The sequence below is a fragment of the Aplidium turbinatum genome, chromosome 13 (genome assembly GCF_918807975.1).
Source record: "Aplidium turbinatum chromosome 13, kaAplTurb1.1, whole genome shotgun sequence".
Taxonomy (NCBI): Eukaryota; Metazoa; Chordata; class Ascidiacea; order Aplousobranchia; family Polyclinidae; genus Aplidium; species Aplidium turbinatum.
Genome location: NC_137484.1, coordinates 15488112 through 15512631, shown reverse-complemented (window position 1 = coordinate 15512631; position 24520 = coordinate 15488112). Strand labels below are relative to the sequence as shown.

Here is a 24520-nt window from a genome sequence, read left to right as displayed (position 1 = left end):
GAACAACAGAAAAAAAAGATTTATAGCATAGGTGGGAGTCAAACCCACGTCAATGAAATGACTAGTACCGCCCTAACCCTCTGCGCCAAGTCAACGGATGGCAAACCGATGATTTAATTTAGCTAGAATTTGCGCTTTTCCTTTGTTCTTCCTAAACGCAACCTTGATGACGTCATGAACAATGTAGCTTCTGATTGGTTAATGGTTCGTGGTTGGTTCGTGGTTTATTAGAAATCTTGTTGAACCATAGGCATACGAAGTCGAGCAACGTGATCAAGTTTAACATCTTCAAGTTTATTACATTTACATAAACATAAAACTACGCAACAATTTCCAACAAATTAAGTATCGAACGTTTTCGACATCACAAGATGTCCTCTTCAGGAATAATATACATACAAATTAACTACATCTGAAAAAAATACAATGGTTAACTAAATCTATAAACAGAAAAAGACAAAAAACTGCACAGTACTTCTGACTAGCTCAAACTCAACGATATAGGCTCCACGAGAATCAAAGGTAACTGCATCAAAAGGTGTTAAACAGATCACATGATATGGTAGAAAGGCAAGGTGCGAAAAAAATAATTTTAAAATACAGAGAGCAAGAAAGACGAGCCGCAAGCATACAATTGTCTGTTCAAAAGTGGATTGTGACGTTTTATGTACAAGGCTTCCAAGATCTTAGTTTGATACTCAGACCTGCTGCCTCTAGACATGATCTCAAACTGATTGATAGAAACGTTATTTTGGCATTCTGTACATGAAAAAATGTGATCTTTAATTGCGCTTTTCTGTATTGAATTCAAATTCAGGTGTTCCTCAGCTCTAGTCGATAAATGTCTTGTTGACATACCGATGTATGTCAGGCTTGCATCACGCAAACAACTGAATTTATAAACGACATTAGAACATAGAGCAAAGGGCGTAGGCGACTTCAGCTGAAAATATCTGCCTACTTTGAACGTTCTATATACAGGGTAAATGTCACAATCAAATTTCTTTTTGACAATTTTAGCTAGATTTTTTGAAAATCTTACCGAATCTTTTCCCAAGAATGGTATATCAAAAAAGTTGCTAAAATCGTCTTCTTCGGGTTTATCTTTCGGTTTCGTATCCAAAAAAGTTTTTAATATTTTATCAAAAAAGTATGACGGGTATCCATTTAAATGTAGCATATTTTTCAACTTGTTAGTTTCATTGTGGAACAACAAGTCCGTCGAGCAAACCAAACGGGCACGAGATAAAAGACATAAGATTAATCCAGATTTCCACTTATTTGGGCAAAAAGCATTGTAATTTAAAAGTAGGCCAGTGTTGGTGGGTTTTCTCCAGATTTATGTGTCAAACGAGTCATGATTTATTTTTACCTCAACGTCTAAAAAGGCAATAGTGTCATCAGATTTTTCAACAGTAAATTTGATGTTTTGATGTTGAGCATTTAAAAGGTTTAAAAACTGCGAACAAGACTGATCGTTGTCAAAAATTGCAAAAATATCGTCAACATAACGTAGGCTATAGGCTAGCCTACATACATTTTAGGGTAAAAATCACGGAACACTTCAAAAATTTTCGTTTCTAAGTGCGCTAAAAAGAAGTTGGCCAAAGTTCAAAAAAGATAATACTTAAACACCAAAGAATCAGCAAAAAAATTTTCATTTTTCATTTCAGGTCCCCTTTAAAGTAAATTTTGAATTCTTCCGAAGAGAACGTAGTCGCATTGGCTGAGACAATGGAGTGAGGGTATCCAAAACGGGTAAAGTCCTGCTCTAAAAGATCAATAGTAACAGGCGTCGATACGGAAGAAGTTGGGTAAATGGAAGGATAGGCCTACTACTTAGCCTACTTTAAGCATCGGTAACAATAAGCCAATTAGAACCTAAAAATTAATGGCGTGATCGACATGAATTCGACTCCAAGGCTTCTCAGGAGCTATCCATGGGTGGATAAGAGCCTTGCTTGGTGCAGCTTGATGCTCACCTCATGCAGTACATGTTCGGAAGAGGTCGACAATGTCTGCATCGATGTTGGGCCAGTAAACTGCTGTCCTGGCCAGCTGTTTCATGCGCTGCATGCTGAAATAACCTTCGTGTAAAAGAGAAAGAATATCATTGCGGAGTTTAAAAGGAATAACTACTCTAGAACTATATAATAAACAACCATAACATGTTGTTAAACAGTTAAAGAATCAGCAAGTTTAAATAAAACCGTTGGGCGTTTTAGGTAGTAAAAAAATTGGGCATTCTATTGTTAATCAATGGCCTACTCGCGCTTGTTAGCCTACATTCTAGCCGAAAGAAGCTGGATGCTTTTCAGGCCATGCCTAGTTCAACGGCTGCTTCAGTCATCGTCTTTGAGGACGGCCCTAATATAAGCGAGTAGCTCATTCTATACAATGCCCGATACACTTAGCATGAAGCAAGCTGAGCAGTTCAGTCGCAATTTCTTTGCTGTTGACAATTTCTGGTTCCGTCCATGAATTGTGTTGTTCGTCCAGTTAAGTTCGTTTATTACAATAACTATAGCTTAGAAAAAGAGTAGTTATTTTACAGGATCTACTTTATGATTACAATTTTTACTTTAAAATGGGCAAAAACTTGAAAATTATATTTTGAAAGAATTTTAGCATAAGGCCTATATTACAAATTTCAATCTGGCAACTCTGCCGAAAACACGTAGCCAACAACGATGATGTCAAATTGGGTAGCCACTTTAACAAGTCGAAATTCTGCCACTGAAATTGATTAGAATGAAACCGCCAACCAATCATAAGCTACGGTTTTAGTGACGTAAAAAATTTCGAAAAGAAGATCATAGAAAGCAAATTAAGTGATTGGTTTTTTTTCAGCAGGTTGGCTTAGGGGTTAGGGTTAGGGATAGAAAGTAATAATTTCGTTGACGCGTGTTCGATTCTCACCACTGCTATTGCTCTTTTTCTTCTGTAATTACCAAATAAAGTTCAAAACAAGCATTAACTCTCTGGGTGAGTGCTAGAAGAGTCACAATTGGACGGTAGCCTCTTATAACACTTTCTGATTGGTTGGCGCTTGCATTGTAGTCAATTTCAGTGGCAGAATTTCGACTTGTTAAAGTGGCTACCAACCATAGACATCTTATTATAACTAGACCGCGCATCGTCACTTCTCTCGTTTACGGTTTTTGAAGAAAGCAGGTTCAGACGTCAGCCATTATTAGTGTACCTATTCCGCGCGTTTGTCAATGCTTTTGTAGGGACCCGTAATGAATTTTCATTGTTTTTAATTCAATTCAATTTATTTTTGCTTGTCAGAATGCAAAATAAATGATATTGTGAAAAAGAAATACAGGAACAAAACCAACAAAAGGAAAAGGTGGCAAAACTATAATGGTTTAAGACGTGCATGAAAGGATCTAATATTGCGGTATATGAATCGATAAATATACAGTATAGTTAAGCACGGCCACCAAACCTGATACTTTAAAACAAGTAGAAGTAGATGAATTAATTAGTTAAGAATCAGTCGCCTCCTCGTTCCTGAAACAACTGGAGCGCCAATTCAGCAATGAGAACACGACTGAACACAACTTAACTTTTTACAAAATGTAATTCTCCTATAATATTTGCGTTTCTTAAAAAACTCAGTTGTTGTGAACAAATAATTGACAAAACAAATAGTTTTCTATGCAACAACACAACCGCAGCTTTTTACCAGGATTCTGTTCAATAGAGATTGATGGCTTTCGATTTTCTCCGTTGTAGCAAAACGTTGCATTATGACGTAAATTCGTGTGATTTCATCAACAATAACTTTTAAAGATATAGCTTCAGTTTCAAGTTGCTGTGAGATAACAACTAATAAATATCTCCGCAATTCACCTAGTATGACGAAATCTTTATATGATTTCACCTTTGCTGTTCTACAATCGCAAACATATTGTTGGAATTTGTTAATTTTAAATTACCGTACGTAATTGCTTGCTTTTTCTTTTATTTTGAAAGTGCTTTATATACCTCCGCACAAACAAGTTTTACATATAATATAGTAGGCTAGGCCTATAGTATAGTATGACAATTGCGAAGAGAACATTTCCGCGTTCATTTCACAGGTATGGAAATATTGTGATACTTTTAGCGAGCTATGAGAAAATAGAAAATACTAGTATTGTGACGATAACACTGGTTGGTTGGTTTTGAATTTTTATCCTCGGACTGACACTGACTAATTTCTTTTCCTTCTAGGCGGATATTTTTGTAATTTTTTTTGTTATATTTTGGACAAAAATTGTGGCGCTTTTCTTATAAAAAAACAAAACAAATGTGAAATCGGGCTTTCAATATATAGCCTAGCTACTACATTAGCCTATAACGTATCATGCTATTTTACGTTGCTTAGATTTCCAACCAATGAAGAACGAAGAAAATTATGGATTGCGAACGTCAAGCGTGCCAATTGGACACCTTCTAAACACACATTTATTTGTTCTGATCATTTCAAGGAAGAGTTCATGTATCGCTGTGGTGAGCGAGTGACTTTACGAGACAACGCTGTCCCCACTCGTTTTAAGGCATTTCCAAAGCATTTGAACAAGGTAATCATTTGAAAAACATACGAAAAGTTAACTGCCGCATGGGCTTAAATAAAAACACGACTAGCCTATTATTATTATGATTATGCGCACTGTTGGCCAATGATAGGCTATTTTTGAATTTAGTTCCAGTTTTCAAACAGCCTATAGCCTACCTTGTAGCCTATTTTGTATCTGCTTAATGAAGACAGACGCTTAGGCCTATGTGCATTGCGACTTGTAGGCTATGCAAGACGCATAAACATAACTCCAAATAAATAAAATTATTTGTAGAGTGACATATTGTGAATTTTAATTGGGTATATACTATAGGCTACTATGAGATCGCATAAGCTCTGTCGAGTAGAGGGGTTCAAGCAGACATAATCCTAATCTGCCACCATTGAAACATGGAACATTGGTGGGCCGAGTAGTTAAAATATCAGACTTGTCTGGCTGTAGACACCAGGAGGTCTAGGTTCGAAACCTGAGTCTGTCTGATGTGCTCTAAGAAGAGCGAAACCGGTCACGGAATCCTTGTTCACTTGAAATAATGTGATTTGAAAACTGGGATGCTTAGACATGATAATATTTTCATAAAAAATTACGATTGGTATGCTTGTAAATTTTATGCTTATAAAATTAAAACGATGTAACTTCAAAACTTTTTTTGAAAAATGAGACTTGGTTTTAATAAACGTTATGCTTATACAACTTTAAAATCAATGCAAGCTACTGTGCAATTTAATACATGCTTTTATTCATTTCATAGATGACTAAAACCTCTATTACACCAAAGTTCTAAATTATAGTTAACAAGTTAGTTTTCTGCAGAAGCGCAACCAGCTCAGAAATGTTATCGTTAACAGCGCAGCTTTCACGCGAGTTTGAGACACTAACAATGGCCGCCGCCTTTTTTCAATTTCTTCAATCGAAATACGAGAAGCGCAGTCTAGTTATAATAAGATGTCTGTGCTACCAACACATTGATTCAGGACCAGTGTTGCCAGATAGTGTTCTACAACACTAGTTTTGAAAAAATGGTGTAATTTGATAAAAAAAAATTCTTTCAGCTATCACAGATTTGGTGTAATTTGGAAAATATTTGTTACTTTGTTGTAATAAAGTATATTTATTGTTGTGTGTCTGTGAAAAGACGTGGGCAATGTGCCTTTGCCCACGTCTTTTCCATCATAGACTGGGCCTCCAAAGCCACATACGACATCACCATCCAAAGCCAAATTCGTTTTGAAGACAAACCAATGCACGGACACGAGATGGAGCCGACGACGATTGTTGTGTTGCATTTATAAAACTGTTTATCCGTAATCCTGGCTGATCTATTGCCCAGATTGGTGAACTACGTTCATCAGCTAATGGTTTATGGCTTTATGCTACACCATGTGTACAAATTTATGCAACGCTTAATGATCAGTGCTGCAATGGACTAGTCATATCAAATAACATATTAAAGGACTTCAATTCTTTTATGTATGAGGGGGGGGGTCAAATCAGTAAAAAAAAAATTATGCAAAAAGTTGAGGTCCTAGATATGATTTTTTGGCTTTTGCACATTTGCCCTGCCTTTATTGGAAGAACAATTGAATGTTATTTTGTTTGAAAAACTGTTATTTTATTTAACCTTTTAGCTTCTCCACTTAACTATCATACTGCTTTGGTTGTGTTGTACATATAACTGTGTGATTTTTGCTCTTTGTTATGTAAATATTTGTTCTTCTCATTATTTTTTTAACACTTTTGTGTTTTTAGGAGAAAATTTAGGGCGTTAGTGTAGTTCTAGGAAATGGTGTAGTGAGCAAACTGGAGTTTGGCAACATCGCTCAAGACCCAACTGAAGAAGAAGCGTCAAGATGCTTGGTGGCAACAGCAACATCTTGATCGGTTGATCCAATCAATTGTTTATTTATCAATTTACCGATCAATATTTAATATTTATCAATTATCAATACATGTTAAAGTCGTAAGATGTTCACAAAATGTTGATGTTCACAAAAATGCCCGCAAATTAGGGGCCCAAAGTGGTGATTTAAAGCTTTTCGTGCAAAAATGTTCTGTTAAATGCATCCTAAATTAAATCATAACAGTTGATTATTCTCCTGTTCGGGAGGGGGGGAAGCATAGGGCAGTGCCGGTCTATGGGGTGTGCAAACCGTGCGATCGCACAGGGCCCGCAAATTATGAGGCTCGCAATTTACTCAGAAAATGCAGTAATTTTGTCATTTCCAATGGAAAAATTCAACAAGTGACTTCAACAAGGAATTAGCAACAAGAAAACATAGAGACTCAACGGGTGCAACCTATTTCGGCCCCTGAACATTTCGTATCCTGAAAAGATCGAGAAAAAAAACAACAGAGCCGAAGTCGCTGATTGGAGTTGCCGCAAACATTTCAAAATTTCTCTCGATCTTTTCAGGCGACTAAATAGGTCGAAATATGACTTTGTTACTCCGATTTCAGGGTACGAATTTTTCACGGACGAAATAGGTTGCATCCAGACTCAACATAGAGACATAGCTTTATTTCCGAAAATGCCAAAGAAAGCATGGTCTTATCCTTTTGTTATGCCACCGGACTGCCCCATTTTGCAGTATTATTCATACCCAAATTTTTGTTGAACATGCCCTCAGAATGATTTAAATTCAAAGTAATGTTTCAAAATTTTCTAGTTTTATTGAAGCCTGATAATTATTATTGCGCACAGATGTCCAATTCTGCAGTAAAATGTTGTATGGTGTGCAATACGGTTAAGCAAACTTCACGCGTTTTTCCAAAGACAAAGGGGGCCCGGAATGACTTTTCGTACCCCTAGTGAAAATTTCTCTCAGAGGCCCTGACAGGCATCATATGAATCTTGATTATAGAAAAACTGAATGATAACCCCACAATTGCACACCTTGTTTCGTTCTGTGATTTGGCTAATTGATTGATTGAATCTTTATCCTCGGACTGGGAAAGCTTCTTGCAGAGCTTAATCTTGGGTGTTTCGCATACTTGTAGAGGCTTTGAATCACTGACGCAGGCCCGGTCACCGAGATAGACAGAGTGAAGTTTCCGATTGTTGAAGTCTTATTGCCAGGGAAATTATTCCATCCATTAGATGCCGCTGAATGGAGAGCAGTCCTCAACGTGCGTTGCTCAAGCGCACACCCCGAGAGTCAAACCAACGCGGCTTGATCTTGAAGCTTCTTTGTTTCAGAAGTCACGCGCTAACCAACTGAGCTATCGGGGCGGACACGGGCTTGTAACTCTAGATTTGTAAATGAGTATTTTTTACGTGCAACCTACATAAATGGGCAGCTTTCCAATCCAAAAAAATCTGATAAAAATGCACAAAGCGCTTTTTCTTGCAACTAAAATTAGAACTGTAGATACTAAACTCTTTTACATTGTATCAAAGAAACAATTATGTTGTTCAATTGCTTTTCAGTTATAATTAGTTAAATGTTGTCCAACCGATAAAATAAAGTAATATTGTGCATATGTAATTTAATATGGAAAATAGCCAGAAAAACTCCAATTTTCTTCCAGTAATTGCCGGAAGTCCAGGGAAGGGAAAACCTTCACTAATGTCAAAGATGGCAGGTGAGGTAGATAATAAGGTATAATAAGGTACCAAGGTCACTGCCATCCTTGTTGTTCGAATTATTTGTGTTTTTGTATATTTTCTTTTTTTTCTTTCTTTTTTGCCAACAAAATAAACTGAACTGTGATGCAGTAGTTGTAATAATGCTTTCTGAAGTCGCTTTGTCTTCTCCAATAGCTCAGTTGATTAAGCTATTGACTTTATAAACAAAGAAATACCGTAGCTAGATTAATGAGTTCCGGTTCAACTTTGTGGGTGGGCATTTGAAAGCTATTTATTTTACAGGTAATTTTCCTTTTGATTATTGAATTGAACACAAAACAGTATTGCATTTGGTTGTTTCTTTTTTGTTATTAGTGTTAAGAATTATTTTTCCATTACAGCAACCAATGCATAAACTTTCTTGGACTGGTTTGTTGCTTGGCCTAGCAACGTTGTTGGTAACAATTTTTTGTGTACGGTACGGTATACCAGTAGTTGATATACATCGGTATCGGTCTAACAATTTCATAAATATCGCTATCGACCTGATAAAGTGATATCGGTTGAGCTCTAATTTTACTTAATATTAGATAAGATTTGATTTGGGATTTCAGATTCTGATGCAAAAAAAAACAATTGATTTGTTAAAGGAGTAGGCTTTAGGAACGATTACTCGCCTGCATTTCAAATTGAATGTATTTTATTGTGTGTTTGGTAGTTGCAATGTTTAACATTTTGAAAGAAACCTGGACTTACTAATAATAACAACATGCTTATATACTTTCAGCAAATCTGAAGTACGTTTCTTTGGTTCTTCTTGTCATTCAAAATGCAGCGTTGATTCTAACAATGCGACATGTCAGAACAATACCAGGAGATCATTTCTTTTCAACAACAGCAGTAGTGGTTGGAGAAGTCTTTAAATTAACTGCCTGTCTAGTGATCATACTGTTTGAGCACAAAGGTTTTTACTATTTCAATTTAATGCAATCAATTGACATGATAACAATTACTTTAATTATAATATGGTATTTTTTAATTTTGTTGTATGTAAAAGCAAAGCTGTAAACATAAAAAGAAGCATTTCATCTAGAATTATAACAATACATTTGTGGATAATTTTTTTCAAAGTAGTGCACTTTATAATAATAAATCATTGTTATTTAATGTACAATGTACATAGGCTATATATGTTTTGTTTTGAAAGCAATTGTTCTCATTTGTAATTATACTAATTTTTCTTTTTTAGGCAATGTATTCGCGTTTGCCCAATTCCTCTATGCAAACATTGTCCAACAACCGCTTGATACAGCCAAACTGGCTGTGCCTGCTTTTATTTATATGATTCAAAATAATTTACTATATGTCGCTGTCTCAAACCTTCCAGCTGCTACATTTCAGGTATTTTTTCAGCACTTCTTTGACTTCTTTCACAAATACGTTGAGAACAATAGATCAGAGAATAAAATTTTGAAGTGTAGTCTAGAAATGGTTAAGACAGTTACAGCATAGTGGGATTGTGTTCTGTTGTTTTCTCCATGTGCTACAAATATATAGTTGTCTCAATTTTTAGTACCGTATTTGAAAGCTTTAGCTACGGTACTGTAGAGTGTAGATTTTGCATTTTCAATTTCATTGTTATTTCCTGTAATTTAAAAAAATCACTTGACAATTTACTGTTAGCAGCTTTTCAAACTCTTTACAGAGTTGTGTCATTCGTAGGCTGCTTTGAACAATCTGGTCTATATTAAATTACAGTTTGATGTTGAAAGTTTTTTATACTGCAAACAAGATAAGTCACTATTTCTTGAGTACTTTTATGAGTTTAGCTCAATTCATAAGAAAGCCTTGTCATATTTGATCTTCAGGTTATATTACAGTCAGTGCTTTCCAACCTTTTTTGAATGATGATTGATGACCTCTTATGTTGATTTTAATTATCTTGCCCACTTCCACCGACCAGGCGACCAACCCCCCTTCCGCCGACCAACTATTTTTTCTAAACTGTAAGATCAATGTTGATTGTCGCAACTCCCACAAAACCTTTGAGTGATCCCACAGTGTTACCTTGCTAGAAAAATACTCCAACTATATGCAATAACTTGTTACAGGTATCTTATCAATTGAAGATACTCACCACTGCAATGTTTTCAGTTACAATGCTTGGGAAATCTTTGTCGAAACTCCAATGGTTTTCCATGGTTTTGTTGTTCTCCGGTGTTGCCATAGTTCAGGTTAGAAGACCTAATTATCCATGTATATGTTCAGGCCTCAAAATTTGTACTTTGTTCAGGCGGTCAAGCATGTCCTATAGGACTGGCCCTTTCAGCGGACATTTAATATCTCAACCGGACATATTTTTTGTATGTAGATTTTGCACGAAATTACACTACTGTATAATTGTGTAGTCGTGTTTGTAGAAGAAGATTTTCTACAACAGAATAACTCTGCAATGGTTGATGGCTTAATTAACCGACCCTGAAGTATACTGGAGCAGATTGCTTGCAAATAAATCAGTGCATTTATGACAGTCGTGTAATGACGCAATAAACACAATTGAAAACAACAATCCAAATTTCCTTATTACAAAAGCAACTACGATCACTTATTCCGTGGTTTTTGCGTTATAGAATCTTTGTGCCAAGCGATTACTGCCGGCGCGGGGTCGTAAACCTCCAGCTCAGCACCGGCACCGACAATTCGACAAATGTGTCTAATACCCTCCCTTCTGTGCAGAAATTCTATTTCTATCAGTATCAGCGTGAATGAGGTCGCCACATTCGCCCAAGCACGTGCGAAACCCAGCTGAGACTTGCTTCTCTGTGACGTTTCTTTTTAACAAACGATCAATGTAACGCAATAATCCTCATTGTTAAAATTAGAATACATATCTCGCCGAAAAGTTCAGACAACTTTATTTCAAGGCAACATTGCAAGGCGTTGAAATGATGTAAAAATGGCTACTTTTGCCATCAGCTCGTTAACCACGCCACTCTAATGAGATCTTTAAAGCAATTGCCTGTACTACTATTGTTTCAGCTCCGTATTAGTTCGCGTTAAACAAACAAATTGTAACAATTCAAATTTAAAATATATTTTTTCTGCATTAGCTCTATTTTTGTCAAGAATTTTGCGGCGGTCGTTTATGACCGACCAATGAGTCGGCTTCGGCAGACATTCGAGGTCATTCCGGAGGTCATGTCCGCTATGACCGCCGGATATTTCGAGGCCTGTATGTTCATGTGAATTATCTCATTTGAACTTGAGCTTCTTTATGAGATTTTCTGACCTTGTTTGATTTTTTAGAATCAACTGAAAGCATCGTTTCTTTGATAAAAGAGATTTGTGTTCAGTGTTCACGTTACGTCAATACTTAAACAATTTATCACTGACATCACTTACTAATGTATAGATGCAAGACCTATGCGTATACAGTGTATATGCAAACCTAGGTCGGAGCCAATTCTCATGACAGATTTAAAGTGTGAGTTCAGTGAAAATATATGACAATGAAATAAAGGAAAACATAATATGTACTGTATGCGCCATGTCGGCCTTTATAAAAAGGCCATGCCAACGTGCAGCTTCAAATTTGACTGGAGGCCGATCTGTTAGTAGCCTAGTGTAATTTGATAGTTTGAGTAGCAGTTAATAAATATGGTCTTTCTGTACATTTTATTGTGTTATTGTTATCATACAAATAATGGATTAGATTTTGTCACTTCTGCTGGAAATAAAAAGAGCCTGGGGATACTGGTAATATGAAAAGATTTATCATTTTTTAACGTATTAGTAGGAGTTTTGCAATGATTTAAGATTCAGTGATGCGATTTAGTAATCTGTTTCTGAAAACTACCATTTCAAAAGAACATAAACTAATTTAGCTTGGAGTTTAAAAACTACATCGGCCTCCAGTTTTCTCGTTGGCAAGACCTGGGTATATACAGTAGATCAGTGGTTTTCAATTTTTGGTGGAACGGAACCCAATGAAACATTCCAAAAGCTCGAGGAACCCCTGTTCAATAATTTAATTGCCTTATGCAAAAAAATCGTTTGATTAATAAACTTAAATTAAAATACTCAAGTTCAGATTTATTTATGTACAATAAAAATACAAACTGTAAAAAATTACATTTATTCTCATAAAAAATTCAATGAGAAACTTGAGCCTGCTGTTTCTTGCGGAACCCCTAGACTTACTGGCGGAACCTTAGGTTTCCGCGGAACCCTGGTTGAAAACCACTGCAGTAGATCATAGGCGTCGATTACGCGGGTAGGGTGTTGTGCCTCCTCCGGTCTAAAACATAAGGGGGCTAGATATGTCTGGCCCCTTCAGTTTTTTGTTAATATTAACAACTTAGTAAGAAAACTGCCGGTTTTGCGCTGGTTACGCCAATGCACATAATGTAGTCTAACAGGCTAGCAAGAAAAGTTCAATTTCGCTAAAACTGTTCAAGCTATTTATCAAGAGTCTGAAACGAAAATCGCTACCAATATTTAAATAAGCTGTTGCGTTTTTTTTTTCTCTCTCTTTGCTTATTTGTTTTGTGGTGATAGTTTTGTTTGATAGACCAACGAATTCAATGCTGAACGAACGGCATTCACTGCGTTGTATTTAACTGATACTACATAAGCATGCTATGCAAGGGTATTCGCTATGTGTCCAGCCTTCGAACTTGGCATATATTTACTTTAGCAAAAATGATTGCCAACGTAAAATTACAGATTGCGACATGGAGTCGGCAATTGCCGAAGTAAAATCTTTGAACACGTTTATTTGCCAGGATTCAAATTGCATTTTCGAATTTAATGATTTCATTACGATTCTAAAATTTATGTAATTATTTAATATGCAAGGCTCACGAAACAAAATAACTTGCTTTTTGGAAAATATTCACTATTGGTTAAGCAAAAAGAGCTGTTGTAAGCGATTTTTTTTTTTATATATAATTGTTTTCATTACGTAATCTATGATCGTTGCAGTCGATCTTAAACCTTAGCGGCCGTATGAAACAATGGTATATAAGCTCGGCTGGGTAATAATAGCGGTAATAGACGTCGTTAATGCAGGCAGCTGATCACACAAAAAATTTACAGAAAAACACGAGAAAATAAAGTAAAAGTGCTCGAAAAGTTTAAAGCGATACAACACCCACCAACAACGGTAATATTCAATCTTCATCGTTTAACAGTAACTTGCATATTTGCATAAGTATTTTTAAATTGTGCGATAATTTCGGCACGAAAATTGAAGAAGCAAATGTTGAGAATTTTAAAGCCACAAAATTTCTATTTGCGATGGAGACCACTGAACATCTTTTCTTTTTGATTTTTCGGTTGGCAGACATCAGCCCTTTTTTATCTGATTCAACGTTTGCTAGTGTTGAATCAATCTAAAAAGAGTTGATGTGCTAACTGGGTTTTCGTCATTAACAACATGTTCGAAATTTGCGTTGGCACTTTTTTTGCCGACGCAATTCATATTTTGTACGATTAAGCTACTTCAACATTTACGTATTAACTCGGCAATTGTCGGCGCCAAATTAGAAGGCTGTGTGTCTTCCAGAGCGTTTGGTCAAGTTACGCAATTACAACCAAATTAAATAATGCGCAGAATTTTGCACGACAATCACAACAGACTGATATGCGAGTCCACAAATACATAGTGCATTATAATCGTTTAGGCTGAAAATAGGCAACTTTTAGAAATTGCTTGCAGAATTAGCTGGAAATTTTCGCCCCCCTGGAATTGGCTTATTTCAGTAAACAATGGACGCCAATGCAGTAGATCGCTACATGGTTTGTAAACTTTGTATTCAATATCTGTTTTAACCCCATTGTACATTTTTGTACAACGACAATTTTCAAATTGATTGTAATGGTTTTATAAATTGCATCTGGGTGCCAGTTTAGTTCGCAAAATTTGGCCCTTTTACAGTTGATTCAATGTTTACGGACCTTGAATCAATGCAAACAGGATTGTTTTTTTCTTTCCAGTTCTGTATGACAAATACCGGAAAGCATAAAACGCTTTTGTCAACCATCACACATATCGGGATGGTTATAGAATATTTGCGCAAGCTCTTCAAATTGAAACGGATAGATTTTCGTTTGATGGTTAAAAGCTGTCATTATGAATGCAGTATCCATGATACTACCATAAAACATAATATATATATTATATACAGAAAGTGTGGTTATTCCCGAGTGTATTTTTACTGCTTCTTACAGGTTGAAGTCCAAACATCGCACCCCAAAGAAAAAAGTAATTCCAGTGTCGCCCAGAATACCTTGCTTGGTTTGGGGGCTGTAATATTGTCTTGTGTGTCATCGGGTTTTGCTGGAGTGTACTTTGAGAAGATATTGAAAGGTTCAAAAGGTTCCATATGGTTACGAAATGTGCAACTGAGTGTATTCGGCGCTCTCTTTGGTATGGTTGCAGTATACGAAAATGACGGCTCAAATGTAGCAGAGAAAGGTTTTTTCTTTGGTTACTATTCGTTGGCCTGGTTAACAATTTTGATTCAAGCATTTGGAGGCCTACTGGTCGCTGTGGTTATAAAATATGCTGACAACATCTTGAAAGGATTTGCCACATCAATTGCCATTGTGGTATCAACTGTAGCGGCCATCTTTTTGTTTCATTACGTCATCACCCTCATGTTTTTAGTCGGAGCGGCTATGGTTATAGCTGCAGTGTCTGTCTACAGCATACCAAAGCCAGAAGCGAATATTATATCCATTCCCAAGACAACAAATGCATAATTTTCTGGTGTAATTCAACTTTTTCATTCAAACATAATATGTACGCTAGGGTGGCCCCTTTTGAGGCAATTTTTTCATTTCAATTTGCCTGAGTGATAAATTTTTGCCTTAGCCCAAAATATTAATAAATCCATTTTTTTTTTTGAAATCTGACCCTGTTTAGACCCTGCCCCAACAGCATTTTTAAATCGAGCCCCCTAAATCACGTTTTTAATGATAAAATTAGTACTATTTGAGCTAGATATATGTTGTTGGTATTTAGTTTTATTGTTTTTCAGAAAGGAAGACATTTGCATGCCTTAATTCAAGATTTGAACAACTTTTTATTAATTCATTTTATAGTATCAATGTAAATGCTTCTTTAATTGACCGATGAAATGATATGATTTCTTTCTGAGAGTTAGGCAAAAGACAAAGTGATGAAAGCACTACTTGTAATTTATTAACCAAGAAGTAACAGCACATCGCATTTCACACAATAGAATCTATGTTTGCTTGGATTTTCTGGTGACATAATACTTTTTCCGGACCCATGGCCTTTTTTCCTTCTGTGGTGCCCAAAACTTCACCAATTTGTCGCTTTTGCTTGGCTATCCGCCCAGTTGCTGTTGTTGCCAGTTTAACTCCATTTTCTACAGATTGAGTGTGACTTGGATAATTTAGATGAAAAGGATGTTCCACAAATTGCTTAATGTTAATGCATGGTTTGGTCAGGAGAGGTTCATTTAAGGGCATGATTTCTTTTTTGTTGGAGAGGTAAGATATTGTGGAGCACCCACTGCCATATATGGTTATCATTTCTGTATAAGATGTTGCCTCAAAATTTAATTTGGGAAGGTGAAACTCTTCACTGAAGAATTTTACGATTGACTTTCATCATTGGTGGTGCGCCTAATCTTAGAGATTAGTTTGACTGCATTAGCTGTGATGGTTTTGTTATCATCGCCTAAGCATTGCCAAAAGCACGTTTTCGGGATGAGCAAAAAAGCAATTTTGTTAAACACTCTGTTGAATGACTAGGACCACTTCATTGCCATTGAATAGATTCTTTTGCAATTGCATTTCTTGAAAAAGATTCTTCGGCTCATCCATTCACCAGGCAAGTTAAAATGAAAAAATTGCCTCAAAAGGGGCCACCCTAATGTTGTACGCAGTTGTATGGTGGTGCTAACGTTGGCCCAAGCGTCTGATGTTTACGTTTGGACGTTCTACTGTGCATGCAAGCCTCTAGCTCTGTTTCTTCATTTGTCCCACATCATGCCTCACGGAGTGGGCATTTCTGAGCAGCTTTGCCCAGCTGGCAAATCAGCTTGCTATTACACTGATCCAATGTACAAAAGCGCTGATTTGTGAACTGGGAATTGTAATTTAGTGGTTTTCATGCGCTTATTCCAAAGACTTGGACATTTCTATGTGGACCTTGATTTTTGTAGCAGAATTATTCTTAAGTTTCGTCAGCTTTGCTTTGTTTGTTTGTGGGGTGTTTTCGTCTTCCTCCTCTTAAGTACACAGGTTTTAGATATTAAATGCAGTATGCAATCAGAAATTACATTGTTTTTACATTGGAACAACTCCTTTTTGCCTTAAATCAACGTTATAAGTATAGACTGGTTAACGTAACACGATGTCTGTGACTGTTCCCGCACAGTATATTTTCAAGATTCATAATTATGTTGTAATTTAATCTTAAGCTTAAATTTAAATTAAGCAACGATTTAACTTTTATTTAAATTATTGTTTTATGCATTCTTTGTTGTATAAATTAGAAAATGTTTAGCTAAATATTAAAAGAACGACTGCATTTTCACTACGATCTTGATTTCTAACTCAAAAGTGCACGTTCTAATAGCTGTTGGGTCATTCCATGTCAACTCAACAGGTTTTTGGAAAAGTGCAAGAATTGTCTTTCGGTCTGGGTTGTGATTTCCAAAGAAATGGTATGCATGTATCCAACTGCTGGGTTAACTCAATCCTGCTTGTCTGGCGCACCTTTGATGGGACGTCTCTCTTTTGTCAGCAATACCTCAATATTTCCTCTCATACAGTGGCCTACGAACAAGTTTGGACAGACGCCCAAAGGCATTTTACAATCCGTTCTTTTAAAAGCACTTTACGTTTATCGCTTAAAAATGCGACCAAACGAGTAATCAAAATGGTTTACAATTTTCATCTGTGTTTAAAAACGTGTAATGCGGAGAACCAGGATTCTCCGCCGCATCACACATTTTTGTGATTTAGCAACGTACGTTCTTCCGAGATGACAAATGTTGTTTAATAGGTTGCGCATTAAAAAAAAATCATTTGCCGAACGTTACAAATTCATGCAGATACTTCGTCAACAAAGAAGGTTTTTATGTTAGAAGCAGTGTTTAAATGTCGCCAGTCAGTGGTAACGCTTGGTTTTAATCTTTATCCTCGGACTGACAAAGCCTTTGATAGGTTATTCCTGGTAGCTTCGCAATCTTGTAGAGGCTTTCAACCCCTGACGCAAGCCCAGTTACCGAGATTGACAGAGTGAAGTTTCCGATTGTTGAAGTCTTGTTGCCGGGAAACTATTCCATCCATTAGATGCCGTTAAATGGAGAGCAGTCTCGAAATGTGTTGCTCTAGCGCACACCCCGAGAGCCGTACTAGCGCCGTTTGATCTGGATTCGGGCGTTTGATTTGGTGTTGTAGCCTACTTGACCTTGCATTGCTGGAGTTTGGAAAGCAATATAGCCTGGATGAGCTTTAATCTACTTGTTTTGCGTAGAAACTGTTTGATAAATTTTTAAAGCGAAAGCCTCTCTACTACTCCTGCAATCCGTTGACAATGGTGCTAGTAACTTATGACATAACCGAAAGCATTATTGTTTGTTTTTTCTGCAGTTTTTGCACATTTCTAATCAATCAGAATGATCTGTTCAAATATCATATGATGTTTTTCTGTATATTATACTTTTCAGAACCGTCACAATGCGTTGGCAAAAAATGTCTTACTTTGTGACAAACCAGAGAGTGAATTCTTATATTTGAACAGCCAGCTATTATTTTATTCCTTTTCAGAATCGTGCAAACCTAGCATATTACATGTTATTGTTAATTGTATTTCTCTTGTTTATGGTACTGTACTTTGCATTTTGTGTAGAAAACAATATAACAGATTGTATTTTATCTCTTGGTCGGTGTAGCCTACTTTGCTTTTTATGGACGGATCTACTCAATGGGATATGTGTGCTTATGCTTGAAATATACAGAGTAGCTTTGCCAGACGTTGTGTTGATTTGTTAGAATGCTTATCGTAGCCTGTTATGGAAAGAGCGGAATACTTTTGTCGAAGTGAACGAAACTCATTGCAGAAATTTACTGCAATCAAGCCCTGGCCTTGATGAAACTCAAATGATAACTTAGATGGGTTAAATTCGAATCATGAATGAAATCCTATGACCTGCATCCAGACGATATACGTAACTAGATCGGAAAACTGCTGCTATTTTCAACATTCTCCATATAGCCAAAGCAATTTTCAAGATAGGGCTAGAAAGATTGTAGAGTGTGCGAACTAGATGAGGCGATTTCTATCGGATTCTGCAGTTATTAGAGTCGAAAATAGACGACGCGTTCGTTTTAAAAGAAAAGCAATTTCCTGTTGCAAACTCGAAAGAAAAATACCGATCTTAGGTTTGCCCATGTGCGTACGAGCCAGGGGGTCAAAATTTTGATTAAAGCCGCAAAAATTACCGCAGTGAAAACATTACAAGTTGCAGAAAAAGTGTATCGTGAAATTTTCATTCAACACACTCATATTCGTGTAATTTGTTTTGTACAGTGACATAAATAACAAAATCTTATGTAGGCTACCAGTGGCGTACGCAGGGGGGGGGGGGCATGCCCCCCCCCCCCTTAAAAATGTTTTAGTAGTTAACGACGTAGATTAAGGCATTTAATATGTTTTGCATTGCTCTGTCAAAGCAATTACTGTAACAATGTTGTTTTATAGACTCAGCCAATACGAAATATATGGCCCAATCCACCTACCCCACCCCAGGTATGCCAATGTAGTGATTACTGAGAGAGAAATGGATAAAGTCTAAACTAAAACCATACTGGGATATCAATGGCCAGTGGCATAGCCAAGAGAGGGAGGGTTGGGCCTTGGGGGTTACAACCTCACTTTGACACGCGTGTGACGTCACGATATTGAGAATGATGCTTTCAGCCTCTTTATGCTTGGGAATGATGGTTTCAGTCTAAAAAAAACTTGCCTAATTTTAAACAAAACTGCATTAAAAGAGCGAGTTTTGCCAATACCAAACATTCAAGCATCTCCGCCAGGAATTAACAACAAGAAAACATAGAGACTTAGCTTTATTTCCGAAAAATGCCGAAGAAAACATGATCTTATTCTTTTGCTATGCCACCGGACAGCACCATTTTACAGAAATATTCATACCCACATTTTTGTTGAAAATGCTCTCAGAATGCACCAAATTCAAAGTAATTTTTCAAAATTGTCTGGAGGAGGCCCCCCAGACCCCCCGTCGCTGGGTGTCTTAAGCAAAAACGCCATCGGGCTTCGCCCGCCGGTCGTCACCCCCCTTTGAGAAAATCCTGCGTACGCCACTGTAGGCTACTGTATTTTGTGAATTTACAACTGCATTACGGTACCTATGTCCATTTGGGAAGCCACAAAGTATGAAATCATCAAGCAGACGTGGACATCTAGATAATTCTAGTTCTCTAATTCAGTTCAGTTGTTTTTATTTCTGACCATCATATCAAAAACAATAGCCTACACGTCAACATAGCAAAGGTAGAACATAATAATTTGATGAATTAGAGCGAAATGTTGGTGATTCTAATCGAATTTGATAAAAACTTGTTTACTTTGATTGTAGTCCTAATCTCCGGTAGGCCTATTGCCAAAAAAATTAATTTGTCCAACAGTAGGCTATTTTTCAGCAAATGAAAGGAGACAGCACTCTTATCAACCTCATGCAATAAAACGATCAAGATCTTGCTGTCATTCCATGGCTTAAGCAACGAAGCCACTAAAAAACCGATTAATTTATCAACTCACCTTGTGATTTTGCTGCTGTGAGCATAGTTAATAAATATATATAGTTAATAAGAAATATTAAGTGGTAACCTAATACGAAAAATGAAAAAAACTGTCTTGAATTATGTAATGGGTAATTGCAGTGGTTGAGAGTTAAGTGGTAAAGCAAAGTGCAAAAACAATAAAGCTTGTCTGTGATTAGGTTAAACAAAAGTTGCTTGTATTTTAAATTTTGTGTTATTACTTATTAGTGTTGTATATTACACTAAAAGTTGAGCATTACCGGTAGGGGAAGGTCGGGTTAGTTGAGCCTCTGGGTTAGTATATCCACCCCTTTTAATTCTTAAATGTGGTGAGGTTACCACATTTTATTATCACGTGACCTTAAAGTTTCTTATTGCATGGTCTCGCGTCTAGTTTAAGTTGACGATTGATATTATATGTGGTGCTGAAGTTAAAAGTTTTGTTTTGCCCTTGAAAAGTAGATTTTGAAACTAGAGGTACCGGTAGCCTACACGTTTATGGGGGTCACAAGGTCAAAAATGTGTTTTTTGCATTTTTTTCATAAACTAAATGTTTTAGACCCCAACACCCTCTAGAAGTTAGATAGGAAACCATGCATTCTGCTTCTTTAAAGCCAAGTTTGATCGTTCTAGGCCTACTGGTTGCTGAGATATAGCCAGATTGGCCGATTTTAACCCGGCGGGTGGTAGCCTACCGGCCCACTGCTAGGGCGTCAAATGTGGACCAATCTCAACAAAACTTGGCAAAGTGTCATTTTGGACCACAATGCAGAGCTCTAAACAAGAAAAAGTTTAAAAATTAAAATTTAGTTTTTTTTTAGGTCACGCTAACGCGCACGTTCTAAGGACTGTTCTCCATTCAGCGGTATCTAATGGATGGAATAATTGTCGTGAATTGATGAAATAATTATAGCAATCTTCCTACCTGTGCCATTTCAGGTTTTGAGTTTGAACAAATATTAGCCTGTTTATTTTGAAATTCGTGTTTCGGGTAATATTAGTGGTTAGGAAAATCTCTATACTAGACTAAATTCTTATTTTACTGCTTGGTGGTTGAAGTGGCTGTTTTTCCACCAGAAAGCTGAAGTTGGCCTGGTACCCAGAAGGGGGCCCGGTACTTTACCATCTGACGGATGAAGGCTGTTTTACCCTCGGATGGCAATTCTTTTAGATCTGATTATATTAAGATCAATGTTTTGAAGTCGCGAGGAATTTTTTAAATCCGGGCCCCTTAAATATTCCGGGCCCGGGTCCAAAAGTACCACCTAGACCCCCCTGTCAACGCCCCTGGGTATCATGCCTATTTGGGCACCCACAAAGGTGCCGTACCAAACTATAATTGCATTTTAGTCAATCTGCTCATAAAACCAAAGCAATATGTGCTGGTTGCCCACTTTATTGAACATAGGCTAGGCCTATCTACATTTGCCTACAGACCCTTATAATTAGCTACTAGAGGTATACAGGAGGCGAAGTTTTGAAGTATTTAGGAGCCGGAGTCGCGGGTTTCGACCGAAGTCAGAGTGGAGCGGAAGTCTGAAATTTTTGGCAAAAATTAAAGTTGAAGTCCAATTTTTTTATGATAGGCTACTTTTAGCATACAAATATTTATTTTGCACTTGGCACAGTTGTTATTTTTGTGTATTTCTGTGAATTATATTTTCCAAGCAGTTATTTTTATATTTAAAAATAGCCTTTGTTTTTCGCTTCACGACAGATGATAGGAAAAGTTTAAGTTGTAGCTTATAGGGCCTAGGCAGGGTTGGAAGTAACGACTATAGTTGTCACCAGTGGCGTAGGAGCATATACTGCCGCCCCTGGCTTTCGTTAAAAATGCCGCCCTAAGTAGACTGCAGCAAATTTTTAAATAGTTTCATGTTCAAGCAATCTTTTCAATAAAAATAATTACAAATAATGTGCCGCGTCTCAGAAGTTCTATATTGCTTGAGCAGTGCCGGTCTTAGGGTATTTCGGGCCCTGTGCGGAATGTGCTTTGCGGGCCCCAATGACAATGATCCAATTCAGTAGCGTAGCTAAGTATTTTGAAAGGGGAAGGGGGGTTGACGGCCGGCGGGCAAAGCCTGACGGCGTGTTCGCCGAAGGCGACATCTAGTGGTGTGGGGCCTGGGGGGCCTCCTCCAGAAAATTTTGAAAAATTACTTTGAATTTGGTGCATTCTGAGCGCATGTTCAACAAAAATTTGGGTATGAATATTAACTGTAAAATGATGCTGTCCGGTGGCATAGCAAAAGGGATAAGATCATGTTTTCTCTGCCATTTTTCGGAAATAAAGCTGAGTCTCCATGTTTTTTTGTTGCTAATTCCTAAAGCCGCAACTGACTTCAAGGATAGCGGTACTTGGTTGTGAATCGAATTGAATTTTTTCCATTGGAAATGACAAAAATTACTGCATTTCCTGAGTAAATTGTGGGCCCCCTAATTTGCGGGCCCTGTGCGATCGCACGGTTTGCACACCCAAAAGACCGGCACTGGCTTGAGAAAGAAGCCTCACTGTCTCAGCTTTAAGGCCAAAAATAAAAGACAAAAAATGGACAACAAATGCATTAGGCAAATAAAAGATCAATAGCCGCCTCAAAATTGAACTTTTCGAGCTTTCGCCGAAGCAAAATCAGCGATAATATCTTCAAAATCAAGTTTTTGAACGTAGTCTATAGAAAGAATCGATAGAGCTGATAGCCGATCATCATTCATGGTAGAACGTAAATACGACTATCATTTTGAGCTTTGAGAAACTCCTCTAGATTTATGACGTAATAAATGTTACTAAGAATTGAACAACAGACGGAGTACAGGCTACAGCTATCTGGTCACAGCGATAAACCATAATCTCTTCGTGGGAAAATTGTAACATAAGATTCCCAAATCCGTTCGTCTGCACGTAGGTGACTGAAAAATAAACACTCTTTCGAAACGTCTTTTCAAAAGTGTATTCCTGTAAAATTAGCCCGCGGCTATCGAAATCGAGATGCAACGCCTTGCACCTCTAAAAACTGTCACTACGATACAGATTACTTGGATAAAAGACGGAGAATTTGTCCAGCTAGCAAGCACCAAATAAACCAGTTAAATGTGCGACTGACTTCCAACAAACAACTTCGAGAATGAATCAGAAAAATTTGTGATAACTCAAAGGCACGCCAGCAGTTCGTGACGCAATATTTCATGTCCAAACAGGTTTCAAACTGAAACAGGTTTAAACCGGTTTGACACAGTCTTACGAACGATGGCGCAATTTTGGCTCATGTTTTAGGAATTTCCATGACGTAATATTCAGTAGACTTGAACGGTTTTTATATGACGTTTGACCAGGCGAACAACCGTCTGGAACACTATCCAACATCACGCAAGAAGCAACTCGAGCTTTTTAGCTGTTGTTCTATCCTTAAATTTTTTAAGGTGTGCTAGTTGTCTGTTTGTAAATCATTTTCTTGTTTTACTTTTTATTTATTTTAGCATTACTTCATTTCACGCGCTGTGTGCACTGTGTAGCCTCATTTTGCCGCCCCTTTGCAGCCTGCCGCCCCTGGTGCAGAGCCAGAACCGCCAGGTGGCTGCTACGCCACTGGTTGTCACTATTCGATAGCGTTATTCATTGCATTCTGAATATCGATATGCTTATACCGGTACCTATTCCTTTTGAAAATAAATATCGAATGCGCGTTATTCCCTGCTTTTTTATGCAAGCAACGAAATCATTATTCGTTTTTCACTAATCGGTATTTAGGAGAACTGCTGAATCATTTTTTGTTGTTCACTTACTTCGTCGTCAAAACGAATTTACGAGATTTAGTTTTCGGATTATTATCCGACCTAGTCCCCATTCGGTTAACAAACTTTAAAGGATTAAGGGGAATTTTGCGTCAACACAGTTCAGACAAACCATGTCAGTGAGAGTCGTTAACAGTGATGCAAACCTTGCGGTTTTCTCGCAAGTTTGGGCTTGTTTTTAAGCGAGTTTGCGTATCTTTTTTGAGTTTGCGGGTGGTCGTTATTTTTTTTAATTAATTTTAGTAATTGCTATTCATTGATTTTTTTAAGTATCGACAGCGGAAAGTCATTGCTTTTTTGAGCACTATCGAATAGTGAAATAGTCATTGCTTTTTGATTAACGACTTCCAACCCTGGGCCTAGGCTAGTGTAAACAACCTGACTTGTGGTTTGTAGTTTGCTTTCGGAGTCGAATATTGGAGTTTGGCGTCAATAGTCCTAAAAAGATTTGCAGCAGGATTAATCCTGTTGCAAATCTTCTTAGGTTGGATTGGTGTTGGTGTTGGAGTCACCAATTGGTTTTGGAGTCACAAACTTCGCAGTCGGAGTGGAGAAAGAGTCCAATAAACCCGATCCCGTACACCTCTGGTAGCTACAGAATAAGCATAATCTGGTAAAATACCTTAGGCTATATAGCAGGGTAACTCCATTAATGTTAACAAAGGTCCAGTTTGACAAATTGAATATTTTTAGCGGTCCAGTAAATAATTTATTTCACACACAACCACGAAAGTTAAATTATCTGCACCAAACAACTTTTTTAGGTAAAGTG

The 24520-nt window shown here is 37.2% G+C and overlaps 1 protein-coding gene and 1 pseudogene across 2 annotated transcripts in view; one reads left to right on the top strand and one right to left on the bottom strand.

Moving 5' to 3' along the window:
* Positions 1-24520, bottom strand: part of LOC145782499 (serine/threonine-protein phosphatase PP1-gamma catalytic subunit A pseudogene) — a 202139-nt pseudogene that overhangs the window by 44215 nt on the left and 133404 nt on the right. The gene's annotated exons all lie outside the window — the stretch shown is intronic.
* Positions 8025-18147, top strand: LOC145782198 (UDP-galactose translocator-like). Its single transcript, XM_082593969.1, has 5 exons — positions 8025-8150; positions 8921-9097; positions 9383-9534; positions 10245-10367; positions 14365-18147. Exons 1-5 carry the CDS (start codon positions 8060-8062, stop codon positions 14896-14898), a joined length of 1077 nt encoding a protein of 358 aa, XP_082450095.1. The 5' UTR covers positions 8025-8059; the 3' UTR covers positions 14899-18147.